At 40.4% G+C, this 26,750-nt stretch overlaps 1 protein-coding gene across 2 annotated transcripts in view; it reads left to right on the plus strand.

Annotated features, from left to right (window-relative positions):
• Nucleotides 1-26,750, plus strand: part of PLCL1 (phospholipase C like 1 (inactive)) — an 851,314-nt gene that overhangs the window by 648,252 nt on the left and 176,312 nt on the right. Inside the window, exons 1-3 of one of the 2 annotated variants that reach the window (XM_085648673.1) lie at nucleotides 2,916-3,191; nucleotides 5,627-8,098; nucleotides 17,951-18,154. In XM_085648673.1, coding sequence (XP_085504799.1) covers nucleotides 3,048-3,191; nucleotides 5,627-8,098; nucleotides 17,951-18,154 — 2,820 coding nt within the window. In that variant the 5' untranslated portion in view covers nucleotides 2,916-3,047. Of the gene's footprint in view, nucleotides 1-2,915; nucleotides 3,192-5,626; nucleotides 8,099-17,950; nucleotides 18,155-26,750 lie in introns of those variants that run through there. The other variant, XM_085648672.1, reaches the window with a different exon arrangement.

Genomic DNA, 26,750 nt, shown 5'->3' on the forward strand with positions numbered 1-26,750 from the left:
AAATGCTTTACATGTGGTTTTCTTTTTCTTAGTTCAACGTTATAAATGTAAATGTAAAATTTAAATCTGTAAGACCCAGCTCACCAATCCCTTCAGAGGGTAAAATGGACAATGAATAACAAACACATTATTTACTGTGAATTTAAAACTGTGGAAGGCACTGCCAACTCAATAGGAAAGATATAAGGAATCGTATGAGCATATGTATATCCGAAACTTCTGTAAGTTTGTCGTGTAACAGCAAGGATCACATGTTGGTAAAAGAGAGGGATTACATTGCAGGGTGAGGTTGCTCGATTGATGGTCACATCCACAGAGAATTTGGGCAAACCCAGTGGAAATACTTCGGCTGTCCTGCCATTGACATATTCCTTGCTGCTTGTAAGTGCAATTGTGCATCTAATCTTGAATTTCTCACAGCTAGCCTCCGTGTGTGCATGCATGCGTGTGTGTTTGTGTGGGTGCACACATATTTTCATCGGAAATTGAGTTTTTTGTTTGCTAATAACTTTGACACTGTTTGACAAATCTACACAAAACCTTCCCAAAAAAAGTTTCAACCACCTCAGCTGCAACCTGGGAAATTTCTGGATGTTCCATCAAGCAGGGACTGAGAAAAAGGGACAAAATACATGTGCCATAGGAAAATTGAAAAGCGATTCAGAAAAAACAGCTGAATGGAATTACATCAAACTTGGCAGAAAGCTAGATCTTCTTTACCCAGAAAGAGTGGTTTGGCATTAATCCGTTCAGTAGTTGTTAACAAATTAGGGTCAAAATATATGTATATTTTACGCGGGTACTACCATGGATCCACCGCAGATATCGATGGTACAGTAAGCTTAAATCACACAATCTGATTGGCTGGATGCAACCTGAAGAAAAAGATGAGGTTGCTAATTTAGGGCTCAGCAGCTTGGTCCCTGTGTCCTAAAAAACTAATGAAACAAAAAGCATAAAGGGGTAGGGTAGGGGTACTTTGACCCCCTTGAGGTGTAAATTTAAAAAGATTGTTTTTTTCGCAGCCCCTATGTGATTGTGAGGCGATGCTAAACAAAAGGAACAAAAGAGGTGCCTTGATCGCCCACAGGGCATTTGGCACAGGGCCTGGTTCCTGTGCCTAGGCCCATGTTGCACATGACTGAAGGCTGTGCCCTGCCTTTGGGTGGTCATTCACACGATGTTGGGCACAGGGCTTGACTCACATGGCGGAAGACCATGCGTGGGGTTGGTATAGTAAATTATGGTAAAAAATTAATTGTTTCACATTAAGAAAACCCTAGATATTCACTGAAAAAAATAAAGGTTAAAAGTAATGTTATAGTTGGGTATGATAATAATATCTTACTTTATATTTTGTTTAAACCTTAGAAATTTACTGAAAAAAAACAAAGGTTTAAGTGACATTATAGTTAGGTGAAAACGTTAGTTGCAACATCACATTTTAAACTAAAAATAAATAGTGAAATTCACCAGTTTTAGTTAACTGAAGTAACTATAACTGGCACCATGAAGTAACTATACTTAACGCCTTCTCCTTTTGCCCTCACTTATTACTTCACTCATAACATGTCAATGAAAGCATTGAAAACATCACTGATGACATCACTATTGGCAACACTGTGCATTGTGGGCGCAAGTTATAGTACTTCATGGTGCAAACTATAGTTACTTCAGTTATCTATAACTGGTGAAATTCAGGTTTTTTTCAGTTTAAAATGTTCTGTTCCAACTGACATTTTCACCTAACTACAATGCCACTTTAAACTTCGTTTTTCTTCAGTAAATATTTCTGTATTTAATTACCGAAAAACACAAAGTTTATAGTGACGTTATAGTTCAGTATGGTGATATGATCATAGCTTACTTTTCAAAAACCACAGAAATTCACAGAAAAAAACTAAGGTTAAAGTGATGTTCTAGTTAGGTGTTGAAATAATACAAACCTAAAGTTTAAAACCAGAAAAAAACACTGATATTCATCAGTGATAGTTTACTAAGCTAACTATAACATGCTCCTCTGCGATGCACTGCTTATAATCTCACATAATACATCATCCATGACATGCTAAATGACATAATTGATGACATCTCAAGTTACATACTTATAATACTAACATTATTAATAATCCTAATTACAAGAAGTAAAAGCACTTATAATTGTTATTGTTATACCAATTGTTTTATTATTGTATAATGGCAGTAATTTATAAAGTAATACATTATCATTATTGTTGTTGTTGTTATTATTTCCATGTGAAACATATCGGAACAGATATAGATATATATATATAAACACACGAAAGTTTCACAAGTTGCCCAAAGATGAAGCGCACTCGCACCAGAACAAATAACTCTGCAGCACACCAACAGACAGCGTGTCAGTTCCTTTTAATTACATTGCCCAACGCGTTTCAGATTTATACATCCTTGTTCACGGGCAGCAGCATTGAAATCTTATACACATACATACGGAGGATTGAGGAAGAATAAACAACTTGCCAAACTTATCCGGGTGTCCGTTTCTCTCTGTTCGCCTAAGATATATATATGATATTTAATTTTAAACCCCAGGCACCTGGAAGAATTACAAGTAAGGAGACTGTGTCACTTTAACGCTATTAAGCTGGTTTGCACGAAGACACGAGTCTTCACTGTGACATTGACAGTATTGGTGCATTTTGGTACATGGAGTAACTAATCCTGGTCACATGTTTGTTTTAATTAACTGCACTACAATTGCCCACCTGTGATCAAGGCTATTTAAAGCTGAAACGCGTAAGGTAAAGTTCATGCTGCTTTTACTGGCGAATGGATTTCCAAAATAAAAATACCAGAATGCTGTGGTGTTGGGCTTCGAAATGTTCTTTTCGGTGGTGGTGTGCCATAATACGGGCGTCTCCTTGCCCGCTTTGAAGCCGCCCTGCAGGGACGGTGGCTCCCGTCACTAGGAGACTTTCAGCAGATATATATATATATATCCTGGACATTTGCTCAGGTGTGCTTTGGTGTGAAGATGCCCACGACCTCGACGACCTTCAAGGCTCATGAATAAGTTCTCCATTGCCGCGTGCAGGCTTTCCCTCGAGGCTAAGCATAAAGAATGCTGCGGCACGCAGATTCACAGGGAGAGTAAGACACAGGAGGGGAGCGTGCTACTTCTGCTCTCACGAGGATATGTTTACTTCTGGGTAGGAACCTGCAGCACTCTACTTTCTAAAAGGGCAATACTGAAGATTTTTCTTAATCTAAGCAGTTGGGGTGTCTCGCCAGAGGTCAGGGAGGATGGTCACCAAATGCCGCCGGAGAGATTAGGCGATCTGTCAGGAGCCGGACTCTCAGGGCTACACCACTCACTGGAAATACACAGTCCCCAGGCAGAAAGTAGCATGTTTGCCGAACACACAGGCTGCCTTCGTTTCGAAAGGAAGTCTTTAAAACCTTGTTTGCCGAATGATGTCATCACTTTAATCTGATTTGTTTTTTTAATTTAACTTTCACTTTTTTCGTATACGTTCTTTAGGAAGTTTATTTTATGTTTTGAATCTTCACATATCCCATACGCAAAATGTTAAATGGGTTGACGCTAATTTTACACGTGTCAAATCTCTTTCACTCTAAAAAGTGGTGTCCGTGCGCTGAGTATTGCCAGGCTGAGCCGTATTTAATCAATCCAACAGGGCAACTGGCCTTGCAGGTACTTTACGGTGTCAGCACAAATGGCCACAAGAGACAGCCAGCTTGCTACAAATGGCTCAAAGAAAGGCCGCGTTGCTATGGGAGATGGAACACCAAACAGCAAAATATTATTTTCCCTGTGTCTCCAAAAATCCTTGCACCAAAGCTAACATCTCAAGTGTTTACAATAGTAGTAGATGGGTCCTAATAAAAGTTCTCAGCAAAGGCCGAAAGTAAGGTCTGCTGTCTCTCTGACCTTGCAAACACCTTTGCTTCTCATAAGAGACAATCTGCGTGTCACCTTGGGCCTCAGTCCCTTTTAGATGTCAGGTATTACCCAAAGCAGCCGCTAGCCATACATATCAGCTTCATAGAGTGCACACGCAGTTGTAGAGGGATCACTCTGACCCATAGCTTCTGTGTACCATGCACTCTGACCACTGCGAGCATACCCTCATGATTGCATTCGATTTAAGGAGAAGGGTCCAAAGGTTCTCTTCCCGGGTAGTATTGCCGTTTCTCTTTTTTTGGGAGGATGCTGTCTCGAGGTATTGGACCTAGTTATACCTCAGTTGTACCTGGTTGCGAATGTGTGAGTGCATACTTCTCTTTATTGAATGTTAATAAATAAAGAAAGTTTCAAGATTTCTGATGATGATTTTTGATTTTGATTTTATTCCTTGTTTTGGAGTTTATCATATTTCCAAAGTGTTAGTGGTCAAATTGAAACATTTCAGCATCCGACACGTGTTTTGCCCTTACATGGTCATCTGGACCAGGGCTTTCTCAAGGCTTTCAAGTTTGTAACTCGCAGTTCTTAATGTTTTGTTGTCTTTTCAGATAAATCTCTTATTCCAAGCAGTTTAATACATATGAAAGAAAATTTGATTTTTTTCTACAGGATGAAGTCGCCGTATAGAGAAAAAAAAAAAAGTTTCTTTGATATGTATTAAACTGCTTGGAATGACAAACTTGAAAGCCTTCAGCAAGCCCTGGTCCAGATGACCTTGTAAGGGCGAAACTCGTGTCAGCTGCTGAAATGTTTCAAATTGAACACTGTAACACTATGGAAATATGATGAAAACTCCAAAACAAGGAACAAAAGCAAAATCAAAAATTATCATCAGAAATCTTGAAGCTTTATTTATTTATTAACATTCAGTAAGGAGAAGGATGCACTCACACATTCTCATACCCTCATGATTGCCAGTGTGGAGATGAATTTACTTGCGCTAAGTCAGACGAGGAACATGTCGACTTCCTGCAAAGAAAGAGTGAAACCCGTTTTGCTTGATTGCAATAATAAATGGGCGTTATAAGGGATTCTTCAGTGTTAACCAGGCCTGGTTAGAAATGAGTTACGGATCTCCAAAAGACAAACTAAATGTCATTGAGGGGGTGAGTGCAAAGTTGAATGCCCTTATTCATCCGTCTAACAAAGACGGTAATCCTTGGAGCCTAGGACTGTCAACTAGGCAAGATCTCATGTGCACATCAGCACATGGAAGGTATGGTCAGAATTGTGACTATGCTATTTGCAAACCAGTACTTTCAGTTCTCCTTTACTTTTCTTTTGTCACTAATCCATTTAAGGTTTTTTTTATCACGCAAGGTAATCTTTGTGGCAGATTCGTGCCAGATAATTAGGATAAACATTAACAACATAAATAAGTTCAATTAATTGCTTCTGCATTCATCCTATGTGACTATACAGAAAATCTGCGATGTTTCAGCTCTCCTTGATTTACCTGGACACCAGTGTTGTAGGCTATAAACATAAAAAGGGGATGTCAACATGTGTAAAGTTTTATGATCAATAAATCCTGGGGAAACAAAGTATATGGGGGTGGAACTTCCATTTGAAGTGCAACCTCTTGATCCAAGGTCAAACAATAGTCCTCGATTCGCTGAGCAAGATTTTCAGTAATGGTTATTTCTTTTATTTTAGGATCCAGCAAACCAAAAAACAGGAAGGAAGAAAACGGTGTCCTTCAGCAGCATGCCATCAGAGAAAAAGGTCAGCAGTGCCAGCGACTGCATAGGTTTCATGCAAGGAGGCTGCGAGCTCAAAAAGGTCCGCTCAAACTCCCGGATTTACAGTCGCTTCTTCACCCTGGACTCCGACATACAGGCCCTGCGCTGGGAGCCTTCCAAAAAAGATCCGGAAAAAGCCAAGCTCGACATTTCTGCTATAAGGGAGATCAGACTGGGTAAAAACACTGAAACCTTCCGAAGCAATGGTCTGGCAGATCAGATCTGCGAGGACTGTGCCTTCTCCATCCTTCATGGTGATAGCTTTGAGCCACTGGACTTAGTTGCTAACTCAGCCGATGTGGCCAACATATGGGTTTCTGGTCTCCGTTACCTGGTTTCTCATAGCAAGCAACCCCTGGACTTGGGAGAGGGTGGGCAGGCAACACCAAGGGTCACATGGCTGCGGTCCGTGTTTGAAGCGGCTGATGTGGATGGGAACGGGGTCATGCTGGAGGATACCGCGGTGCAATTGATCAAGCAACTCTCCCCTGCCTTGAAGGAATCAAAGATCCGGTTAAAATTTAAAGAAATACAAAAGAGTAAAGAAAAACTGACGACCAGAGTTACAAGTGAGGAGTTCTGTGAAGCCTTCAGCGAACTTTGCACCAGGCCGGAGGTCTATTTCTTGCTGGTACAGATTTCCAAAAACAAGGAATATCTGGATGCCAATGACCTTATGCTTTTTTTAGAATCTGAACAAGGGATGGCCCAGATGACTGAAGAAATATGTCTGGATATTATTCTCAGATATGAGCGGTCTTTGGAAGGACGTTTGAAGGGATTCCTAGCCATTGATGGCTTTACCCACTACCTGTTGTCTACAGAATGTGATATATTTGACCCAGAGCACAAAAAGGTGAGCCAAGACATGACACAGCCTTTGTCACATTACTATATCAATTCTTCCCATAATACATACCTGATTGAAGACCAGTTTAGGGGTCCTGCAGATATCAATGGCTATGTCAGGGCTTTGAAGATGGCCTGTAGGAGCATTGAGTTAGATGTCACTGATGGTCCAGATAATGAACCAATCATTTGCAATCGAAATAGCATGACGTCACCACTCTCCTTTCGAAATGTCATTGAGGTGATCAACAAATATGCTTTCATTTCTTCTGATTACCCCCTCATACTATGCATGGGCAATCACTGTTCGGTTCAGCAGCAGAAGGTTATGGTTCAACACATGAAGAAGATTTTTGGAACCAAACTTTACACAGAAACACCCTCAACTGCTGACGTCTATTTGCCCTCACCAGAGAAATTAAAGAAGAAGATCATCATTAAGGGTAAAAAGCTTCCTTCCGACTATGACCTGATTGAAGGTGATGTCTCCGATGAGGATGAAGAAGCTGAAGTTTCCCGAAGGATGTCCGAGGACTACTTTGGTGAACAGAAGTTCATCTGCCTTTGCAAGGAGTTGTCTGACTTGGTATCCATTTGCAAGTCTGTACAATATAGAGACTTTGACACCTCCATGAAGAGCCAGAATTTTTTTGAGGCTTGCTCCTTTAGTGAAACTCAGGCCAGTAGAATTGCCAATGAGTACCCGGAAGACTTTGTCAACTACAACAAGAAGTTTTTATCCCGTGTATATCCCAGTCCAATGAGGATAGATTCCAGTAATGTCAACCCTCAAGACTTTTGGAACTGTGGCTGCCAGATTGTGGCTATGAACTATCAGACTCCAGGTCCCATGATGGACCTGAATACTGGTTGGTTCTTACAGAACGGTGGTTGTGGGTATGTCCTTCGACCATCTATCATGCGAGACGAAGTGTCTTACTTTAGTGCAAACACCAAAGGTGTTGTTCCTGGAGTATCTCCTCAGCTCTTGCATGTCAAAATCATCAGCGGTCAGAACTTTCCAAAACCCAAAGGAGCTTGTGCAAAAGGTGATGTCATTGACCCCTATGTGTGCATAGAGATCCATGGAATTCCTGCAGACTGTTCGGAGCAGAGAACTAAAACTGTTCAGGAAAATGGTGACAATCCTATTTTTGATGAGAGCTTTGAATTTCAGATCAACCTTCCAGAGCTGGCCATGGTCCGTTTTGTAGTTCTGGATGATGACTACATTGGCGATGAATTTATAGGTCAGTATACGATACCAGTGGACTGCTTGCAGCCGGGGTATCGTCATGTACCTTTACGATCTTTTGTGGGTGAAATCATTGAGCATGCCAAACTGTTTGTCCACATTGCCCTCACTAATCGAAGTGGAGGAGGAAAGTCACACAAACGTGGACGCTCATCACGAATAGGAAAGAAGGCAAAGGAGTACACCATGCTGCGGAACACTGGACTCAAAATCGTGGATGACATGTTTAAACTTGCTGTCCAACCATTGAGGGAAGCCACTGATGTCAGGGTCAACATGCAGGTATGTGAACATCAATCATACCTTTTGCTTTCATTTTTGATTACTTAGTGAACTACATAGAATAATCATGTTAGTTTCAGCAAGAGCGTACACGGGAGAGCAGAAAAAAGTAATGTTAATTAACATTAATAAGTTGTTAAGTAGTCTACACTCTATTGAAGTGTTAGGATATATTGTTCATTCTAATGTGGTGATGCAAGATGACAATCTTGTTTTGTCTACCTAGATTGTTTTCTAATTGAATTTTCCATTGACAAATACTAGCTGTTGGGTTTATCATTGGAACTAAACATCAAGAAATATTTTTAATTATTACACACTAGACCTATTCATTTTTGACAGCTGTCCAAAAGGAAAGAACTGTAAGCATCTGTTCTTGGCATGTAGAGCTGTAGATTCACATGCGCCCTCCCTCCTCCCCGAACACCTATGGATGTTGCAGTTCTTATTATTCACATAATATACTCATGGACATCTCTATACTACACTTACTTACTCCATTATCACCCTCTTGCGGGAAAATAATCTAACAATGGAGTCGATGCCCATGCACACTATCACCGAAATGAGGAGTCACTTTACCTCGTGACTGCCAAGACTTCATTGAAGAAAAACAACTTGTAAACCTCCGGTCCCAACACTAAATGGCAGAAGTATGCAAAGCATGTGAATCTACAGCTCTACATGCCAAGAACAGAAGCTTATAGGGTAAGTAATATAACCCTTATTGATTTATAGCAAAGCATTGCCTACCTTTCACAGAATATTCAAATCATCATTCTGTTATTATTTTCAAATTGTATACCGTTTTGCAAGGCATCATTCAAGAGTATGACACATTTTCAGTCTTGATTATGCTGCAACCCCCAAATTGTTATTGTAGTTTTATTGGCATGATACCACCTACCTTTATATGGCTGATATTTTAGATTCTGAGGATCGTGGTTTAAGAGTGGAATATTTCAGGATCCGTTTGAGTTTCTGCATTTTCAAGGCAGTATGTCTCTTAATCCTGTGAAAATAAAACCTTAAAAAATAGCCAAATCTTTCACGGGAACGTTTGCAAAATAGAGGTGCTATCTTTCAATAGCTGAAAACGTTTGTCCACATGTAGCTCTTAAACAGTTCACAATATTTAATTTAATCTTCCTTGGTACTGTAAGTTCATTGGAACATAAAGCTTGTATGGCATTAGCTGTTAATGGCAGGAAGCCGCCCAAGCCAAAGAGATATACATTTGATGTAACTATAACCAACCAAAGACAGAGTCACATTTAATAGTGAGGTTTTGCATTTTTTAAGCATTCTCAATTTTGGAAGAGTAGGGAACCAAAGCACAGCTTTTGTTTCAAACATTCCTTCTGGGGTATGCCTATTTTTAAGCCGCCTCAGTTTTGGTAGATCAGATACCTAAGTCTCAGTGGGATCGAGTAATTTGTCATATTAGCGCCTGATGTTCGGTATGTAATTACATTCTGCTGAAAACAATGGATGTGATTTTGCTTAGAAAACCATTGAGAGGAGTTTAGCACACCACAGTTATGGTCATGTGTCAAAGTCAGGATCCTAACCACTAGACGGCATCTCCTCCCTAGTATGGGCACGATGAGTGGATGTTAACTTGAACACATTTGTGGGACGAATATTGTCAAATGGGTCCTACAGTATAGATTATTAGATAAATAAGATGATTATTTAAACACCCAGATGTAGGATCTCGCTTTGATCACATGGATAAGAAGATAAGAGGTGTCCTAATATATAAAATTATGATATCCATATTAAAGAAACAACTGGGTAGTCTCAAAGGGCACTCCGCTCCGGAGGGAAGTATGTTCTTAAGTGCTAAAACTTTTGAGTTGATAAGGATGTGAAGTCGAGGGCAATTAGGTGATTTCCCTACATTCATTCAATTGTTGGAAGTCGGGACACTTGCATCGAGTCATGAGATTTCCTGATTTTTAAATCAACAATTGAGACAATCCATGACAACCTCAAAGTAAAGCATTCAGAAACTTGGTCAACTGAGCAACCAAGGTAGCAGGGTGTCTGAATAAATAATGTAGTTAATTGATCACAACAGCATTCTGAAAAAGCATTTTGATTTTTTATTTCAAAATGGGTCAAGAATGCTCTGCAAGTCGTAAATCTTCTCTGCTGGATATTACATTATTTGATAATCAGTATATTTCTGGTTATCCTCAAAAAACCCTGTGCTTCTTCTTTCATCTTTATGAAAAGAGTAGGAGTTTGCCATTGTCCAGCTGCCTCAATGTGCTTAAAGGAGACTCAAACCACATAGGCCCGATTAAGTGTTAGGAGTGAACATGTGTGGAAATTCTGGGTGGATAGAATTACTGATTCTGACCTGTATCGCCACACATATTTACTCTCATTATGAGTTAATCCCCTTGAAATGGGGAACAACTGAGTGGGCAAGGAATTACTGTGCTGTATTCTGCATAGTATCCACTTTTCAGTGGGGTTTAATGCACACATTTATAAACTACGGTACGATTTAGAATTTGGCGGATGTGTACCCATCATAAATGTGATGGATAGCCCGTCCACCATACTACAAATGTGTAAAATACATGTAATGAGGTGGCCAGGCAGTGTTTAATTTGAGCCGGTGGTTTCCAGTACTCGGCACCAGCACTTCATTGACAACACCAGCACTTATGTCAGTCTATTACATGGTGGTGCTGTTTGTTTTACTTAGAGATGAACACGGCAACAGTTGTTTATTAATTCCATATACATAAAAAATTACTAATACCGGCCGCCAAAGCCATTATAGCTTTCAGAGCCTGGAATGGTCTGAATTGTCACACTTTTAGGAGTGTGATGGCTTGTGGTTGTGTGGATACTTCTTTGTCCGCACACACAGAAGTAGTGGGTGGTGTAAGCTGCAGTGGCCTCCTGACATAGGCCCTGGCACTTATATTTTTACAAATTAAGCACTGTGGACAGGATAACTTTCACATTTGTGATGGAGTACCCATTTTACAAACTTCAGATCAGGCCCTAAAGTCCTAACTTCACACCTGTGATACATGTTTAGCAGTGGCGTAGCTGGAGGGGTGGGTGTTCCGCCCCGGGCAGCATGAGTTTTGGGGGTGGCGGTCTCCCCCCGCTATCACCTGCCGTCTCTGGGCGGCAACAGCCCCACCCCACACTCCCGCTCCTGAATGCATTTGCCGCGAGGGGGTGGCAAATGGAGAAAATACTCGCCAGCACCTCACCCCCGCTCTTTATGCGGCCACCGTGGGGCGGCAAACGCAGAGACCGCCACAGGAGCCCATAGGGTTAGCTAACCCCACTGATGCTTAGCTCTTTTGAACCTTGCTATGGCAGTTCTGTAGTGATCGTTCTCTATTGACTTCTGAAGTCTCTACATCAAGTCACAGAGAATAAGGGCACCCATCCTCTCTGTGAAGGCCACCATTTCTAGCAAGAAGCCCCTGTCATTCTGCTGCACTTTACTGACACACACAGGAAGATAGATCTTTTTTCACTCTGGCCCACTTTAAATATAGTTTCTAGTAAAATATTTAACCAACCAACCTAGGATTATCAGCTCATTCATTCCCCAGCGGCAGAGGATTGACTCAGAATGCCATCATTTTAAAAACGTGTACCACAGGTACTATCATATCCAAGCTTACATGAACAATTACAATGCTGCCTCAGAAACACATATATTCACACACCACCTCTTCATGGCCCTTTATTGAATACTTGAAAGAAGTAGGTAGCTCACTTTTATATGCCACTGCATAATCCTCATCATGAATTTTCTAACGCTTCCTGTGTCCTGGCCGTCTTTACCACAACCTCCAGTATAGCTCTGCCCCAGGCTTCCACATCCCTCTGCCATGTTTTGGTACTCCCTGCTGGTACTCCATTTGCCCAAAAGTTTTTGTAAAGTGCGACATTCACTTGATACTTCTTAATTTATAAATACATTCAGAAATTAGCATGACTTCACATGAATACAGTTGGAAATGCAAACGTTTTATTATAAATTCTGATAAAAAAAGACCCAGGTTCCTGAAGATTTTTTTCTCAAAGTGTATCTCTCTCCTGGAGATTCAAGGATAGGCCATACCAAAGTCTGATGTAAAACAATGGTACTCATAGAACAGGCTTTGTGATTTGAGGCCCACATAGTTGACTAGATGTTAATTTGTTCTTATAATAAGTTCCACATATTTCCTGTGTGATTGATCCTTTTGCAATTGTGAAGTGCTTCAAGCATGCAAAAAGAAAATCTTCTATTGGCTGAAGAGAAAATCTGGCAGAACTAATGAGAACATTATGCTTGCATGAAAATGTCTGGAAGTGAGGAATCCGGTATTGAGACCCACGTGCCTTGCAGGTTTGAAAGGCTTCATTAGGGATAATGGATGACGGAGGGGAACTTTCAAAGTTCTAGTGCAGTGAATCATTACAGGAGAATCGAGGTTTGAAGCTGCAGCTGTACCCAGATGAAGAACGTGTAATCCTCAACTTGTTTCAAAAGTGAATAATTAACACCTTTAATAGGCACCCTACAATATCTAGTTTTGTAATATTGATATGTATCTTGGATTCAAACTTCAAGCAGAGAAAAGAGCAGCCGACACATGTTTTCCGAAGCAATCTACAACGGATGCTGTCGGGTCAGATAATTGCTTCGTGTATGATGCCGGAATAAAGTTTTAAACCAGTCAATCATTAATCCATAATGATAGTTAAACAGTTCTACATAACCCCTAATAAACATAAATAAATGTAAACCATCCCTTTTTGTTTTTTTATCTATGAACAAGGTTTAGACATAAATGGCTCTCATATGTACAATTAATCCACAAAGGTGAAAAAGGTGACATATGTGAATAAAGTGAGACAAAGTGACACAAGGGTGATATCAGTGTAAGGTAGATAAAAAAAAAATATATAAAAAAAAATATATATATATATATATATATATATATATATATATATATATATATATATATATATATATATATATATATTCCAACAAACAAAGTTGCCCAAGATGGAAACGCCACTCATGGTGAGTATTGAACATCTTTAATCCAAGACCTCAATGGTGCTGTCTTCTTATCAGCATCTCAGTTCAAATCTCCACAGCCCTACGCGTTTCAAACACAACTTTGTTTGTTGGAATTTTAGCGGTTTGCCTTAACGGCGGAAACGCCCGCTGTACTCTGTCAGATCCGGCGATTGGAACCCCAATTTGCCAAAAAGAACGGTGAGGTTCGTGTCTCAAGACAAGGAATAAACAATGTGGCGTTTTTTAATGAACCTTCATCAACCCACTTGGGTAAGACTGCCGTGAGTTTGGGACAGTGGCAGCAACCACTTGGTGTAACTAAAGGGAACAACAAGTACCATCATGCAATCGTGCATACGCCCACTGGGGGCGGGACTTGGCTTAATATCTGGTGTTCTCTTTTCATGCTAGCCGCTGCCCCTGCATTTTCTCTGCCCGTGAACAAGGACACTTTGTGTTTGAAACGCGTAGGGCTGTGGAGATTTGAACTGAGATGCTGATAAGAAGACTGCACCATTGAGGTCTTGGATTAAAGATGTCCAATACTCACCATGAGTGGCGTTTCCATCTTGGGCAACTTTGTTTGTTGGAATATATATTTATATATATATATATGTATACATATGTATATATATATATTTTGGAGAAAATCTTCGTATCACACTTCATCAGCAAAGAAAGACTCGCACTCCAGGATCGTGGTCTGATAGTTAATATTGTTAATTCAACGGCTACGGGTTTTGACCACAAGGTCTTTTTAAAAGCCTGTTTGCACAGAAAAACAATCACAATTTTAAAGGGTTAAAAAATAAGTGACATAGAAAACATACATGGCATTCCCATTTGATGCTAGGCATAGAAAACAGACTCACTGCCCAACCTGTTATAACTTTCACTGGGTGCGCATTACGTTTGAATTGTCCATAAATCTGACAATTCAATAATCAATGACATGAAAAAGTCCTCGTATTTATATTATCAAAAACAAATTAATAAATTCATGAACTTCCAAATAAAGTAACAATTCATACCATAATTCCTATGAGCCTGTGTATGATACCATATTGCATGGTGTAGACCTTATGAGACCACTTTTACTGTTTGGTCTCACAGTAATCAAAGATTCCGGCAAAGTGGCCTTTTTCTCAACCTTCAGCCACCCCACAGCCAGGTACCACTAGAGCATGCCTATTGGTATCAAAAAAGTCATGCAAAGTACAAAGGAAGGATATTGACAAGAAAGACAGAACACTATCCTTCGTGGATTGTGGAAACCGTGCAAAAAATAAAAGACAAAAAACATAAAAAGATTTTCTAAAAAATATAAGGAACACTGGGGTACGGCTTATGGTGACCCCCCGGTTTGCCAGCACCCCTAGAGCAACTCTACACTTGTAAATTTCACAGTCCCTAGTTTCTAGAGCCCTGGTCCGCTAAGCCACTCGTGAAGGTCTTCCAAAAGTGAACATTACACCCCGGATGGGAGCCCCCACCGAGGTCCAATGTATCACAGGGGAATCGAAATCACAAAAGGAGCTGCATTTAGATTAAGCAAGGAGATCAACTGCTACTCATCCAATGTGGACAAACAGTTCCTCACCCTTGTTTATCCCTGCAGGAGACTTGATGCCAAGAAGGAGAATATAACTCGATTCCAGCACTCTGTCGTTTCTCCCTGTCTGCCCCTCTCGGTCTTTCTTCCCTAATTCTGACACTGCCTTTTCTTTGGACCTTCTTGGCCACATAAGAACCATTGTTTTCTAAAACTACACACAACTTGTCACAAGAACATTTAATAGCATCGATGGCATTTGTACTGATGCAATTGTATACGTTAGTAGTGTATATGTGTGGCCCAAGTGTGTAAAGGAAGCGCCCTCCACTTGCAGTTTGCAGGCCTTACAATGGCTACACTTGAAGTGTCCCAGAATGGGGGAAAACCCAATTGTCCCTTGAGGTCAGGTGTTGCTGGCGATTTCAAATAGGAATTGACTACATAATCCTTAAACTGTTTAGCCCTCTTGAAAGCAAAGATAGGCTCTTCTGTGATGTTAATGTCCGTGCTGGCTAGGTTCCAATATTTCTTGACTACTTTCTTTATCTCATGGCTTCTTGTATTGAAAGTGGTTACACATACTAACTTGTTCATAGTAGTGTCTTTGGGTTTTCCTTCCAGTAGTGTCTCTCTCAGGCAGTACCAGGCTCTTTTTCTGGCCCTATTCAGAAGGGCTTAGAGTAGCCTCTGTCTCTCAGTCTTGAAATCAGGATATCCATTTCTCAATAAATCAGCTCTATGCGAACAATTACGTCTCAGTCTCAGGAACTGCCCATAGGGCAATTTGTCTCTCAGGCTCCTTGGATGGTGTGAATTGTATTTAAGAAGTGTATTACGTTCAGTTTTCTTCCTGAACAAGGTGGAATAAATCATCCCATCTTCCACCCTAATTGATAGGTCCAAGAAGCAAATGGTTTCGTTGTTATAATCCATGGTGAATTAGATATCTGCTGAGTGTGCGTTTACCCATTTCTGGAAGTTTTCAGATCATGTTCAGTGCCAGTCCAGATCATCAGGACATCGTCGATGTATCTCTTCCACATTGTTATGTTGTCAATATATGGGTTCTCCATGTTGTATATATTCACATTCTCGTATTTATCCATGAAAAGGTTAGCTAAACTCAGAGCAAAGCCAGCTCCCATAGCCACTCCCTTGCATTGGAAATAATTGACATCCTGAAATACAAAGAAGTTCTTAGTCATGTCGATGTCCAATAAATCACCCAGAAAGTTAGTGGGAACTCGGTGTAGAGCTGGTCTTCTGTTCAGCACTTCCTGAATTACTTCCATTGCCTGATCCTGTGGAATGCTGGTGTAACATAACATCCATTGTCACTAGAATTTGGGTTGTGCAATCAAATGGTTGGTTTTCCACTAATTGTATAATGTGCATAGTGTCACGCACATAGGACTTGGTTTTAATCACCCATGGTTGTAGAAAACTGTCGATGTACTTGATTGAGGGTTCCAAAATCGAGCCACATCCAGACAAGTAGGTCTCCCGGGTGGAAGGGTCAAATTCCTATGGATTTTGGGCAAGGTGTAGATTGTTGGTGTTCTTGGGTTGGGTTTATTAAGGAAGTTATATTCAGGTTCACTCAAATAACCTTCACTCAATCCCTTTTGTGTGAGTCAGTTTATATGCTTGGCAATCTCCTGGGTTGTGTCTTTGTTAATTCTCTGATAACTCTCCTGGACCGTTAGTTGTTGATTGATCTCAGAGATATAGCCACTGGTGTTCTAAACAACTACTTGTCAGCGGCCTTGAAGACAATAGTCTGATTACACTTAAGGGATTCTAAGGCCTGCCTTTTCTCTTTTGTGATGTTATACTTAATGTATTTTCTTTTACCCAATAGTTCCATCACCTCCTTCAGTACAATCTGTTCATATGCAAGTAGTTTCTCACTCATTAGATGTGCAGCTGCAGTGAACGTGGAGGTTGGTCGAAAGTTGGTAGCTGATAAGGGTTGGATTCCTTGTGTATTCTTTTGAAAATAGTATTTAAATCTTATTTTTCTAAAACATTGTTGTAGTTCCAATTGTATATTGAAGGAATTAGGTGGTGTGATAGGTATAAATGATAGGCCTTTGGACAAAATTTCTTTTTCAGTGATAGATACATTATATCCAAAATATTGATGACGGGGCTAGTGTTTGTTAGTGCTGCTTAAAATTTGTTCAAGATTCTATCTACAGGAAGTACTGTAGGTCCCTGAGGTCTGGATGACTACAACTTTCTCCAGTTCATTCTCTTCAAATCCGAGATCATCTCATTTGGGACTAAGGGGAAATACAATCTCTCTTTGATCCTTATTCCAGAGATTCTCAATCAAAAAGCAGTGACCTCTTCTGAAGTAAAACAAGAAAAAAGAATAAAAAAATAGGTATTTCCTTTCATGTCAACTTAACCTTAGTACTTAAGTCAGTGAAACTAAGTCCTACACCACCACTGATATCCAACACAAAGCATTGCTGTTGGGAGCAGCCATTAACTTGAAGCTACACAACTGCAACGATCTCTATGCAGTACTTCCGGTCTCTCTATTTAATGTTCTTCATAAATCTCTCAAATGTGTTCCTGTTCAAGACGGAGTCCAATTCCAATTACGCTACTTATTTTTTAAATTTATTAAGGGTCTGGTTCCCTAATGTTTCGTGAGCCTAGTTTCCACATATCAAAAACCAGTTTTAGGGAATTAAGAAGATGTGTCTAAAAAGCTATTCTGCATCGCCAGGATGAGACATACAGCCAAAGGTAGAGCTCTTTCTGCCATGGGCTCCTCGCTGTGGAACTCTTTACCTTAGGATCTATAGCATGCTTGAAATCTGTCCACCTTCGGAAGGACTCTACAAACCAACTTGTTTTAACGTAACCCCTTAAAACCAGAGCAAAGAGACCATCGGCAATTATCGAAGGTGTGCAGAGAGGACCTATAGCTAGGCTCGATGTTTTCTTTCATGCACTAACTTCTTGCACAGCACTCTCACAATATTCCTTCTATAAACATAGACAATACGTTTACTTAAGGTGCATGTATGAGTTACGAGCACGGAGAGGTCTGAATGGGGATGATTGTGACCATTTTAATTTTGCAGTGGACGACAGTGCTTCAGCCCTCCCAACATTGCAGTATTTTTAAAGGGGCTGCTTTGAAAGAGCCATTCTTAGAATGGTTATGGTCTTTGACTTAAATGACCCAGAACACTGATTTTGCTTTTTGTTTCATCAGAATGCAATAGTGTCCGTGAAAGAGCTGTGTGGCCTTCCTACCAGTGCTAGCCTGAAGCAGTGCATGCTGTCGCTCTCCTCCCGCCTGGTGAACAATGATAATTCTCCATCAGTGGCCCTGATCATGAAGGAGAACTTTCCTTACCTGGAGCCAGTGGGAGCCACACCTGAGCTGCAGAAGAAGATCCTGTCTGCGTACGATCTGGTAGGAGTTTTTCCCGTGACGTTTGAAACTCTGTTTGTGCCTCAGAATTGGGTTACGGTCTTGCATGCTAACATTCCTAGGTCAGGACATTGGAAGGTTGATCTCTGTTTTTAAGTTTAAGTGGTACAATGCATTTGAAGCTATGAGGAATTTGGTTTTCAATTAAGTTTGCGGGACTGTCATCTGCAGCGGTTAGAAGGCTATTGGTAAATCAATGGTGAATTGTAGACTTAATAGAGAGGTACCAGTTTTTGAAGGATAAAAACTTACCAAATACCTTATGCCAAACACGATGTCAAAGTTGGTCTAGCAGCAACCTAATCGCCCATCTTGGATTTTGTAAAGTAATGATGTTTGGAAGATTATCATATTAAAATTTAGTACGGAGGTATGTTTTCTCTCTCCATGTTTGGCCTGTGTTTTATATTGCAAGCACTCCCACCTAATTATAGAAATTGAGGTACCAGAAAAAAGTTAGTATGTCAGATAGCCCAGTTCCGTGCCCCATAGTCATCCAACAAAACTGGACTGTGAGGATAGAATTTTGTTTTTCATTAGCTACGATTCCTTGTAGGAACCCTAAGACAATTGCTTTGCCTGTATCGTTTCCAATTCTCCTTCAGCGTCTTCATGACCTGAAATAGATGATGCTCAGTCATTTTTCAAACTTAACTCAGTGAGTTGTAGACATGACTAAGACACTGATTTGGGCACATATGCCAGCATTGCTAATTCAATGCACTCTAACTGGATGATCTTAAAAGACAAGAAGATAACGTTTTTGCCCACATATGTTGGTGATTACATGAAAACATGTCTGGCACACGATCAACTCATGATTATTCTGTGTGGCAGCTTCTAAGTACACTAAAACAAGGGCTATTTGGAGTTACACTTAACTAATTCCTTGGAAACGAAGAATCAAATTAATAAGGTCATCAAACCATCTTAATAGCAACTAAGCTGCTAAGGTACATTTCCATTCAATGCAGATCCATCCAGCAGGGGCTGCTATTGCTTGTGCCATAATAGGAAACAGTGAGGGGGTTAAAAATATGATTCAGAAAGTTCATGTTACTGACGTAAGCTTTTAGAAGTCTAACATCAGCAAAACAAACTTATTCACACCAGCAGTATTCTATCTGCATGGCTACCAATAAAGAAACACATGCAATTTCAGGTGCTGGCCTCCACTTCTAAGATTGGTGTTCTAGTGCTTTTGCCATGTGTGTCCAGGCCTAGTAAACCAGACAGGCTAGCATGTGGTTAAACTGTGGCTTGAGTAGCCATTTACTTTCCACTAGTACTTACCCAGTTGTCATTTAGGAGAGCTATGAAAACAATGCTGTGCTAATTCTCAAAGTTTAATCCACCGTAAACGCTTTACATCTCTATTTAAGTTTTAAAATGTTAAAGAAATACAAGAAGTGGTAGTAGTAGTAACAAAAAGTAAAGTTAATAGACATAGCCGTACTGGTAGAACTAATACTATTACTATTATAAAATGTGTGCCATTCCTCACCACGCTGACATACTTTGCTTTAACCTGAAATGTACTTATTTGAAATATTGTATTTTTCACTGCTCTATGAGACATATGTTGCGGCTAATGTAAACCTTCTGGCCCAAAAGAAAACATAGCCAAGAGGGCTGCTGCTTTCCAAACATTTATCAAAACTTAAACTTGTATTGCCTGTAGGTAATCGCTAAATGTATATTATATCTTAAACTTCACTTTGTATGTTGCTATATATGAACTTGTTAAATGTATCTGGTTAACTAATATATTAATATTATTATTCTTATGTCATTGAATTTTAAACATTGATAAACACTACAGCCAAATTGTTTATTTTAAAGGAGACAGTAGATATGTTTAGCCGGCACTTTATGACCACCATCACTCCAGATGAAGAAGCCACAATTTAAGCGTTCAATGATAACAGCAATAACTATGAACACCTCGCACCTGAAATCTCTTCAGGAGGGCGCCATTTCAATAAATACACTTCTAGGGAGAATAATTTGAATCTGAAACTTGTGGAAGCCTTAGATGTTTAAAGGTGGCAGCTGTGAACACCTCCACTGGTTGTGAAAAATAATGCAAGTTAATTTTGTTCAAATTAAAAAACGTGGCACTTTTACTGTACACCTCAACTGCAAGAGCAACAACTGGCACTCGATCTTCAAATTGTAGTATGTTATGGCAAAGTCAATAGGTCTGGTTTTGGCAAGCTGTTGCCATGGTTATTTTTTTATTATAAGTCTGTCCACCAAAATTCAAATAAAACATACCATTGATTAAAAGTTGAGGCCATTTGCTTACATAAACATTTTAAAGAGAAAAAAAAAATATTGCACAAAATTTTGTAGAACAGTGTGGGTGATTTCTTGCAGGGAAGTGTACTTGCAAAGGGTAAAGTAACCCTTTTTGCTTTAAAGCACATCACAGACATATATACTTGTTCTTGATGTAAAGAAAATGTACTAATGGAATTGATTTATTATAATCTGAAGACATAGTTTAAATAGTCAAGAATGACAAAAAAACAACAACAAGGCTAAAGAATGGAATGAAAAAAAAACAATGACACAGTAGAGAATTGGCCCACTGGACCTGGTACTGCCTGCACTTCCTTTTAGACAGACATGCATAGGTGATCAGAGAAAATGCCACCCCGCACAGTACAAGACAGCCATGACTAAACTGGGCTTACCCACTGCCCCATTCAGTATGCTGTGGTGGGCGGAAGCAACATGTGAATGTTAGCTGAACAGATGAATGGATGGCGAGAGCTAATCCACTGCCCATCTATTTAGATATTTTTTGTGAATGTTTTTGATTAAATGAGACTGGGTCTATCTCTAACACATACATAAAAGTGATAAAACATAAAAAACAAGTACTTAGCTGGGTGTCTAAATATGCCGATTTGTTACTATCAATCAACTTAGTTTGAAAAATAGTTTAAAACAATTCAGTTTAATGTGTGGCTACTCACTATGTATTTAATCAACATTTTAAAATTCTTAACAATAGAACTACATTTAATTTTGTTATGTTCTGGTAAATAAAAGTATACCTCATCTGGCCTCATTCCAAGTACTCCAGTTATACAAGTTGGGTCCAGTTAGTTACCATTACCAGCCCCATCAGGATTACACATTGTGGTGTTTTTACACTGAGATGTCAGCTGTCTGTGTGAAACATTGGGGGAAAACATGCAGAAATCAGAATAGAAAAATAGATTCCCACATTATTGTCTAAAATCATGTAATATTTGAAACCCCCAATAACGCTAATTCCAGGGGTGGGTTGGGGGTAATTAACAGGAATAATCAGGTCAAATAATAATGAAGCCCCTAGTCTTTCAAAGACATTTATAGATAAAGAGGAAAACATGATTGTCTCTTTCAGAATTGCTTAGGTAATGAAAAGGAATCAATTCACTGCTTAAAGTAACCATTCAAATCTAAAAAAACAACCACTCATTTGGGCTAAGTTATGCACCTGTGAAATTGTAACGATGGACAAACTAGGCTAAGTGAGTATGGTCCAAGGGTTATATGAATACATTGAACGTCAGAGGCCATTGTTGGATACTTTGGTAATGCGAGCAGTATAAGTATTTCATTAGAGCCGGCATGCTATAATCGGCTCTCTTCGGTAGATGACACATCAGTGGTGACCAGGTATCTAACAAGTTCTTGTAGGTGTTTTTAACAGACTGAGTGATGCACTCCATGTTCAGAACACACCATATTTTCTAATGTGTTCTCATAAGGGAATGCTTTGGCTGCTATAGTCATGTGACTAATAGCTATCATCTGAGGTTTGGACATTGCACTGAAAGCCCGGTCTCTTATTCCCAAGATTACATTCTTAAACTTTAACAACCTGCCTACCTTCATTACTTCTTAGCATTATCCAGAGACTTCAAAATTCTGAGGAGCAAAACAGAGTTTCGCCCCAAATCAAAAACATTCATCTCCCACGGCACTGCTTTGAAATCCTTCACTGGTGCTGCCTCCTCACATTATGCATCTCTAGCAAGAACCCCACTAAAATTCTGTAAAAGGTTAAAATACTTGCTTTCAGTTCCTATAATCTTTCCCTATTCTTCCTCACTCCTCCCCTTTCTTTTCGGAACATCCTTTAGATTGTTTTGTAGTAAAAGCTTCCTAAGCAGTTGGGTGAATTGGTACATGTTCTTATGTTTTCTTTCATACACCTTACTACAGTATAATGTTATAATACATTTACTCACTCATGATATGTATTTAACGTCTATTTGAAGTCACAGTGGGCAACAGCCCCGTTATTGATAGTTATGTGCCTACAAGACTCTACATTTCACCATAAAATATACATGTGCTTGAAACATTTAAATCTGCTAACCGTGACTTTTGACAAAATTTGTCAATGCGCATGATGCGGAGAGTAGGCAAATACATACCTACCTGGATTTGAACAAGGATTTTGTGGAGCATAGCAAACAGTGTGTATAAGTAAAGTATTCACTTTTGATGTTTAATCAAAAGATATACAATAGGTATAACATTTCATATATATATATGAATCCAAACTAAAGTAAAACAGTCACAACTGATAATAGCAGAACAATCAAATTTGTTAAAATGGTGAAGTCTAGATAAAAACAAGATACATTTGTTGGTGACTGTATTTAAATATTTATTGTATAGCTATAATAAAGTCTCAATTACAATCATAAAATCATTTAAAACCATTGACAATACCAATGATACAAAAAAGATTCACAGCTGAAAGACAGGAATGTAAAATATACAAATAACGTTTCAAAAAAGGCAATACTCAAGGTCCACATTTTTGGACATATGAGCCAATGATGTAATGCAAGCTTGTTCTAACAATCAATCAAGCCAAACAGAGGACGTCTACCAGAGCCTATGCGTGTTTCTTCATAAAGAAATTTTTCAAGGCTTTGAAAATGACACAAAGCAGAAGAAACAAGTAAATTACAAGACGTTATTAGATTAAAACAAGAGAAATTGACAGATCAAAGGACTAAAAGATGTTTAAAAGTAAAGACCAGAAGGTATTATGAGATAAAGGTCATGTAATCATAGTTACATTGCAACATAGTGTGTGAAAGTAGAACACCATTAACACTGTGATTTCCACTCAGGGAAGATTGTGAGAGTTGTGATAATTACAAATATGATGTGGAAGTATTCATATGTAAGATGCACATTAGAAAGGTGTGAGCTCAGAGTAAGATGGTGGGAGTTGTCATACCACTGGTGCAAATAAGGAAGTGATGCAGGAAGAAAATGTATGATTGTTGGAAATCAGGACCTGTTTGCAGTGTCCCCCCACTTTTTGCCCCATTTGAGACCCCTTGATGCTGGTCTTCTGACTCTGAGGATGCCATGGGCTCTGCCAACCAGGCCCAGTGTCAGTCCTAGATGGAAACACACTTAGAATACAGTGGAAACACCTACAAACTCTAGGGTACACTATGGGTTAGGGTAACCCTATGATTGGCATAACCTCCCTAATAAGGCCCTAGTACAAAAAAGGGATTAAAACTACCTTTAAGTCCCTAGAAATAATAGGGCATGGATATTTGGAGGCCAGCAGCCCTTTCTGCAATTGCATGTGTGCACTGCTGAAGCCTGAGGTCAGTTTAAAAGCAGTCCTGCGTTGCCTGACTACTTTTAACCCCTTGCATGCTTCTGACGGAACCACTCCGTCATGAGCCACGGGCGCCGTATGCTCATGACGGAGTGGTTCCGTCATGCTGCGGCCGTTGGCTGCCGCTCCTCCCACGCGGCGCTGTTTCCCCTCCTGTGCGGGCGATCAGCGCAAGTGGGTGGAGTCATGACGGAACCACACCGTCATGAGCACAGCTCGCCCGTGACTCATGACGGCGTGGTTCCGTCATGAGCATGGCGGCACCGCGCTCACCCCAAACCCCCCCAGCGCTGCGGCGGAATTCGCGCCGCAGCGAAGGGGTTAAAATGTACATTATGCCCAAACTTGACTTTTGTGTTTGGGGCACTTACAAATTGGGAAACTACAATACGATGGGATATTAGGTACCTAAGCGTCTCCCCTATGTGTCCCAGGGGTGGGGGGGGGGGTCATGTACTTATAAGAAGGATCCTTATAACATAGGTTTTATATGCCCTGGGGATAGTGAAATTGCACATTTCACTTCCATCATTGTAGTAAAGAGCTTCCCAAAATAAAATCAACTTTGGTGCTGGAAGCACTGTGGAGTGAGGATCTGCAATATGTTTGCATCCTCAGAACCCCTAAAGTTTCCCCTAGGTGTTCCAGGGGTGAGGGTCCCGTAGATATAGGCAGGGTTCTTGTAAAAGATGTTTTATAAGCCCTGGTGTTGGAGAAATTACTCAGTTAATTTTCCCAATTGCAGAACCACAGCCACATTGGTTAACATGGCAAGAAGTCATTAATTAGTAACTCCTGCTAGCAATTACAGAAAAATATCATTCAAGGACTTAAGAAAATGGTAATGATAAATCCAACGATATACTGTTGTTGAATGTATCCTGAGATGTACAGAACATAATTTATAAAACTGCCTTCCAATGCTCTGCTCTCATTGGTCAGAGTTAAGTGGATTAGCCAGGCTGCTTTTATGAAGTGATAAGTGGCACCTGGGGCGAAGAGCCATTATGGGAGTGTCCCAGGGGTGGGGGATCATGTACTTATAAGGAGGATCCTTATAAAATAGGTTTTATATACCCTGGGGATAGTAACATTGCACATTTCACTTCCATCATTGTAGTAAAGAGCTTCCCAAAATCAACTTTGGTGCTGGAAGCACTGTGGAGTGAGGATCTGCAATATGTTAACATATTCAGAACCCCTAACGTCTCCCCTAGGTGTTCCAGGGGTGAGGGGCCTGTAGATATAGGCAGGGTTCTTTTAAAATATGTTTTATAAGCCCTGGTGTTTGAGAAATTGCTCAGTTAATTTTCCCAATTGCAGATTTCCCAGCCACATACGTTAACATGGCAAGAAGTCATTAATTAATAACTCCTGCTAGGAAGTACAGAAAAATATCATTCAAGGACTTAGGAAAATAGTAATGATAAATCCAACTATATACTGTTGTTGAATGTATCCTGAGATGTACAGAACATTATTTATAAAGCTTTCTTGTCTGTAAGCCAAAATTCAGCCTTCCAGTGCTCTGCTCTCTTTGGTCAGAGTTAAGTGGATTAGCCCGGCTGCTTTGATGAAGTGATAAGTGGCACCTGGGGCGAAGAGCCATTCTTGGAGTGGAGTGGTGTGTTCTGCTGTTTAGGAATGCCAGAGCAAGGGTCGTAAACCATGAGCTTCAAAGGCCCGGTGGGGCAGACAGTCAAAGCCAGGTCTAGCTATGCCCATCCCTTCTTAACCCAGCCAGATGGCAGGCTTAATGAAGGAATGTTCAGATGCCAGGGTGAGGGTGACTGTGGAGATGAGCAATCCTGGAGGTTGGTTTAGCTAGGTCTTGCCTCTCTGCTAAGGCTGCTAAGGCTCTCAACTCTCTCTGGAGAAATAGTGCTTTCTGGGAACCCATTGTACCACACTCTGGAGGAAATGTCATGCTCTGCTGTGTTGCCCTGCACCTCATTGGACAGGAGTGCCCTCCTGCTCGACCCAGAGAACACTGAATAAGTATCTGAGAGGGGCAGTGCCTCTCAGATCTGCTGCTTTAACCACAGAAGAAGAAGTGTCCATGATGGAAGTTTGATTTGCCCCAACCAGGTCCTGCACTTTGATTAACTGGGCCTGCTGCACAATCTGGAACCTCAGCCATGTGGATCAAACCTGCTTCAAAAGGACTAAAGAGTGAATTCCCTGCAAGCTACAGGTCAACAGAGCTCACCTTTACCATTACCATAAAAAATCCCCAGTCTGGAGAGATTCCAGTGAATTTGTAAGGGTATTGTCCAAGTGGATTGTGAGACCCTCTTAGAGCTTCCGGACCCTTGGAGTAAGTTTTGGACACTTTGGGACCCTCAAAGGAACTTCAGAAACAAGTTCCAGGAGTTTGGAGAACTTTGCAGCAACTTTGAAAAAAGCACCATAAGTGGAACGCCTTGAACTGACCAGCCAAGCTGGCTACCCTCAACTGGGAGCCAGCCTGTCCTCCAGGTTCCTCCCACTAAAAAGTTTCAGACGTCTGACTTTCAGAGTTTGACCGGGAGCAGGTCAAAACCCAAGCCAGTGAACCCTCACTGATTCTGGCCTGGTGAAGAGCATCAAGGAACCCTGGGAGAAAAAGCTCCGTAAAGGTTTCTAAATCAGAATATAGAAAATTTGACCAGGACCAACCGCGAGAGGCAAGCTTCCCATCTTTCACCGCGAGCATGTCTGGGTCTCTGGTTCATCCTGCTGGAAAGCTCCGGAGGTCTGACTTCCATTAGTTTGACTGGGAGCTCGTCGAAAGGCAAGCTGGCAAACTCTCACCGAATCAAGACTGACTGAGCGCTTCGAGAGACCCCAGGAGATAAAGCTCCGGAAAAGCTTCTAAGTCAGAAGGTAAAAACTTTGACCGAGGCCTACTGTGAGGAGTAGCCACGCAGGGTTCCATTG

The sequence above is a fragment of the Triturus cristatus genome, chromosome 3_2, assembly GCF_964204655.1.
Source record: "Triturus cristatus chromosome 3_2, aTriCri1.1, whole genome shotgun sequence".
Taxonomy (NCBI): Eukaryota; Metazoa; Chordata; class Amphibia; order Caudata; family Salamandridae; genus Triturus; species Triturus cristatus.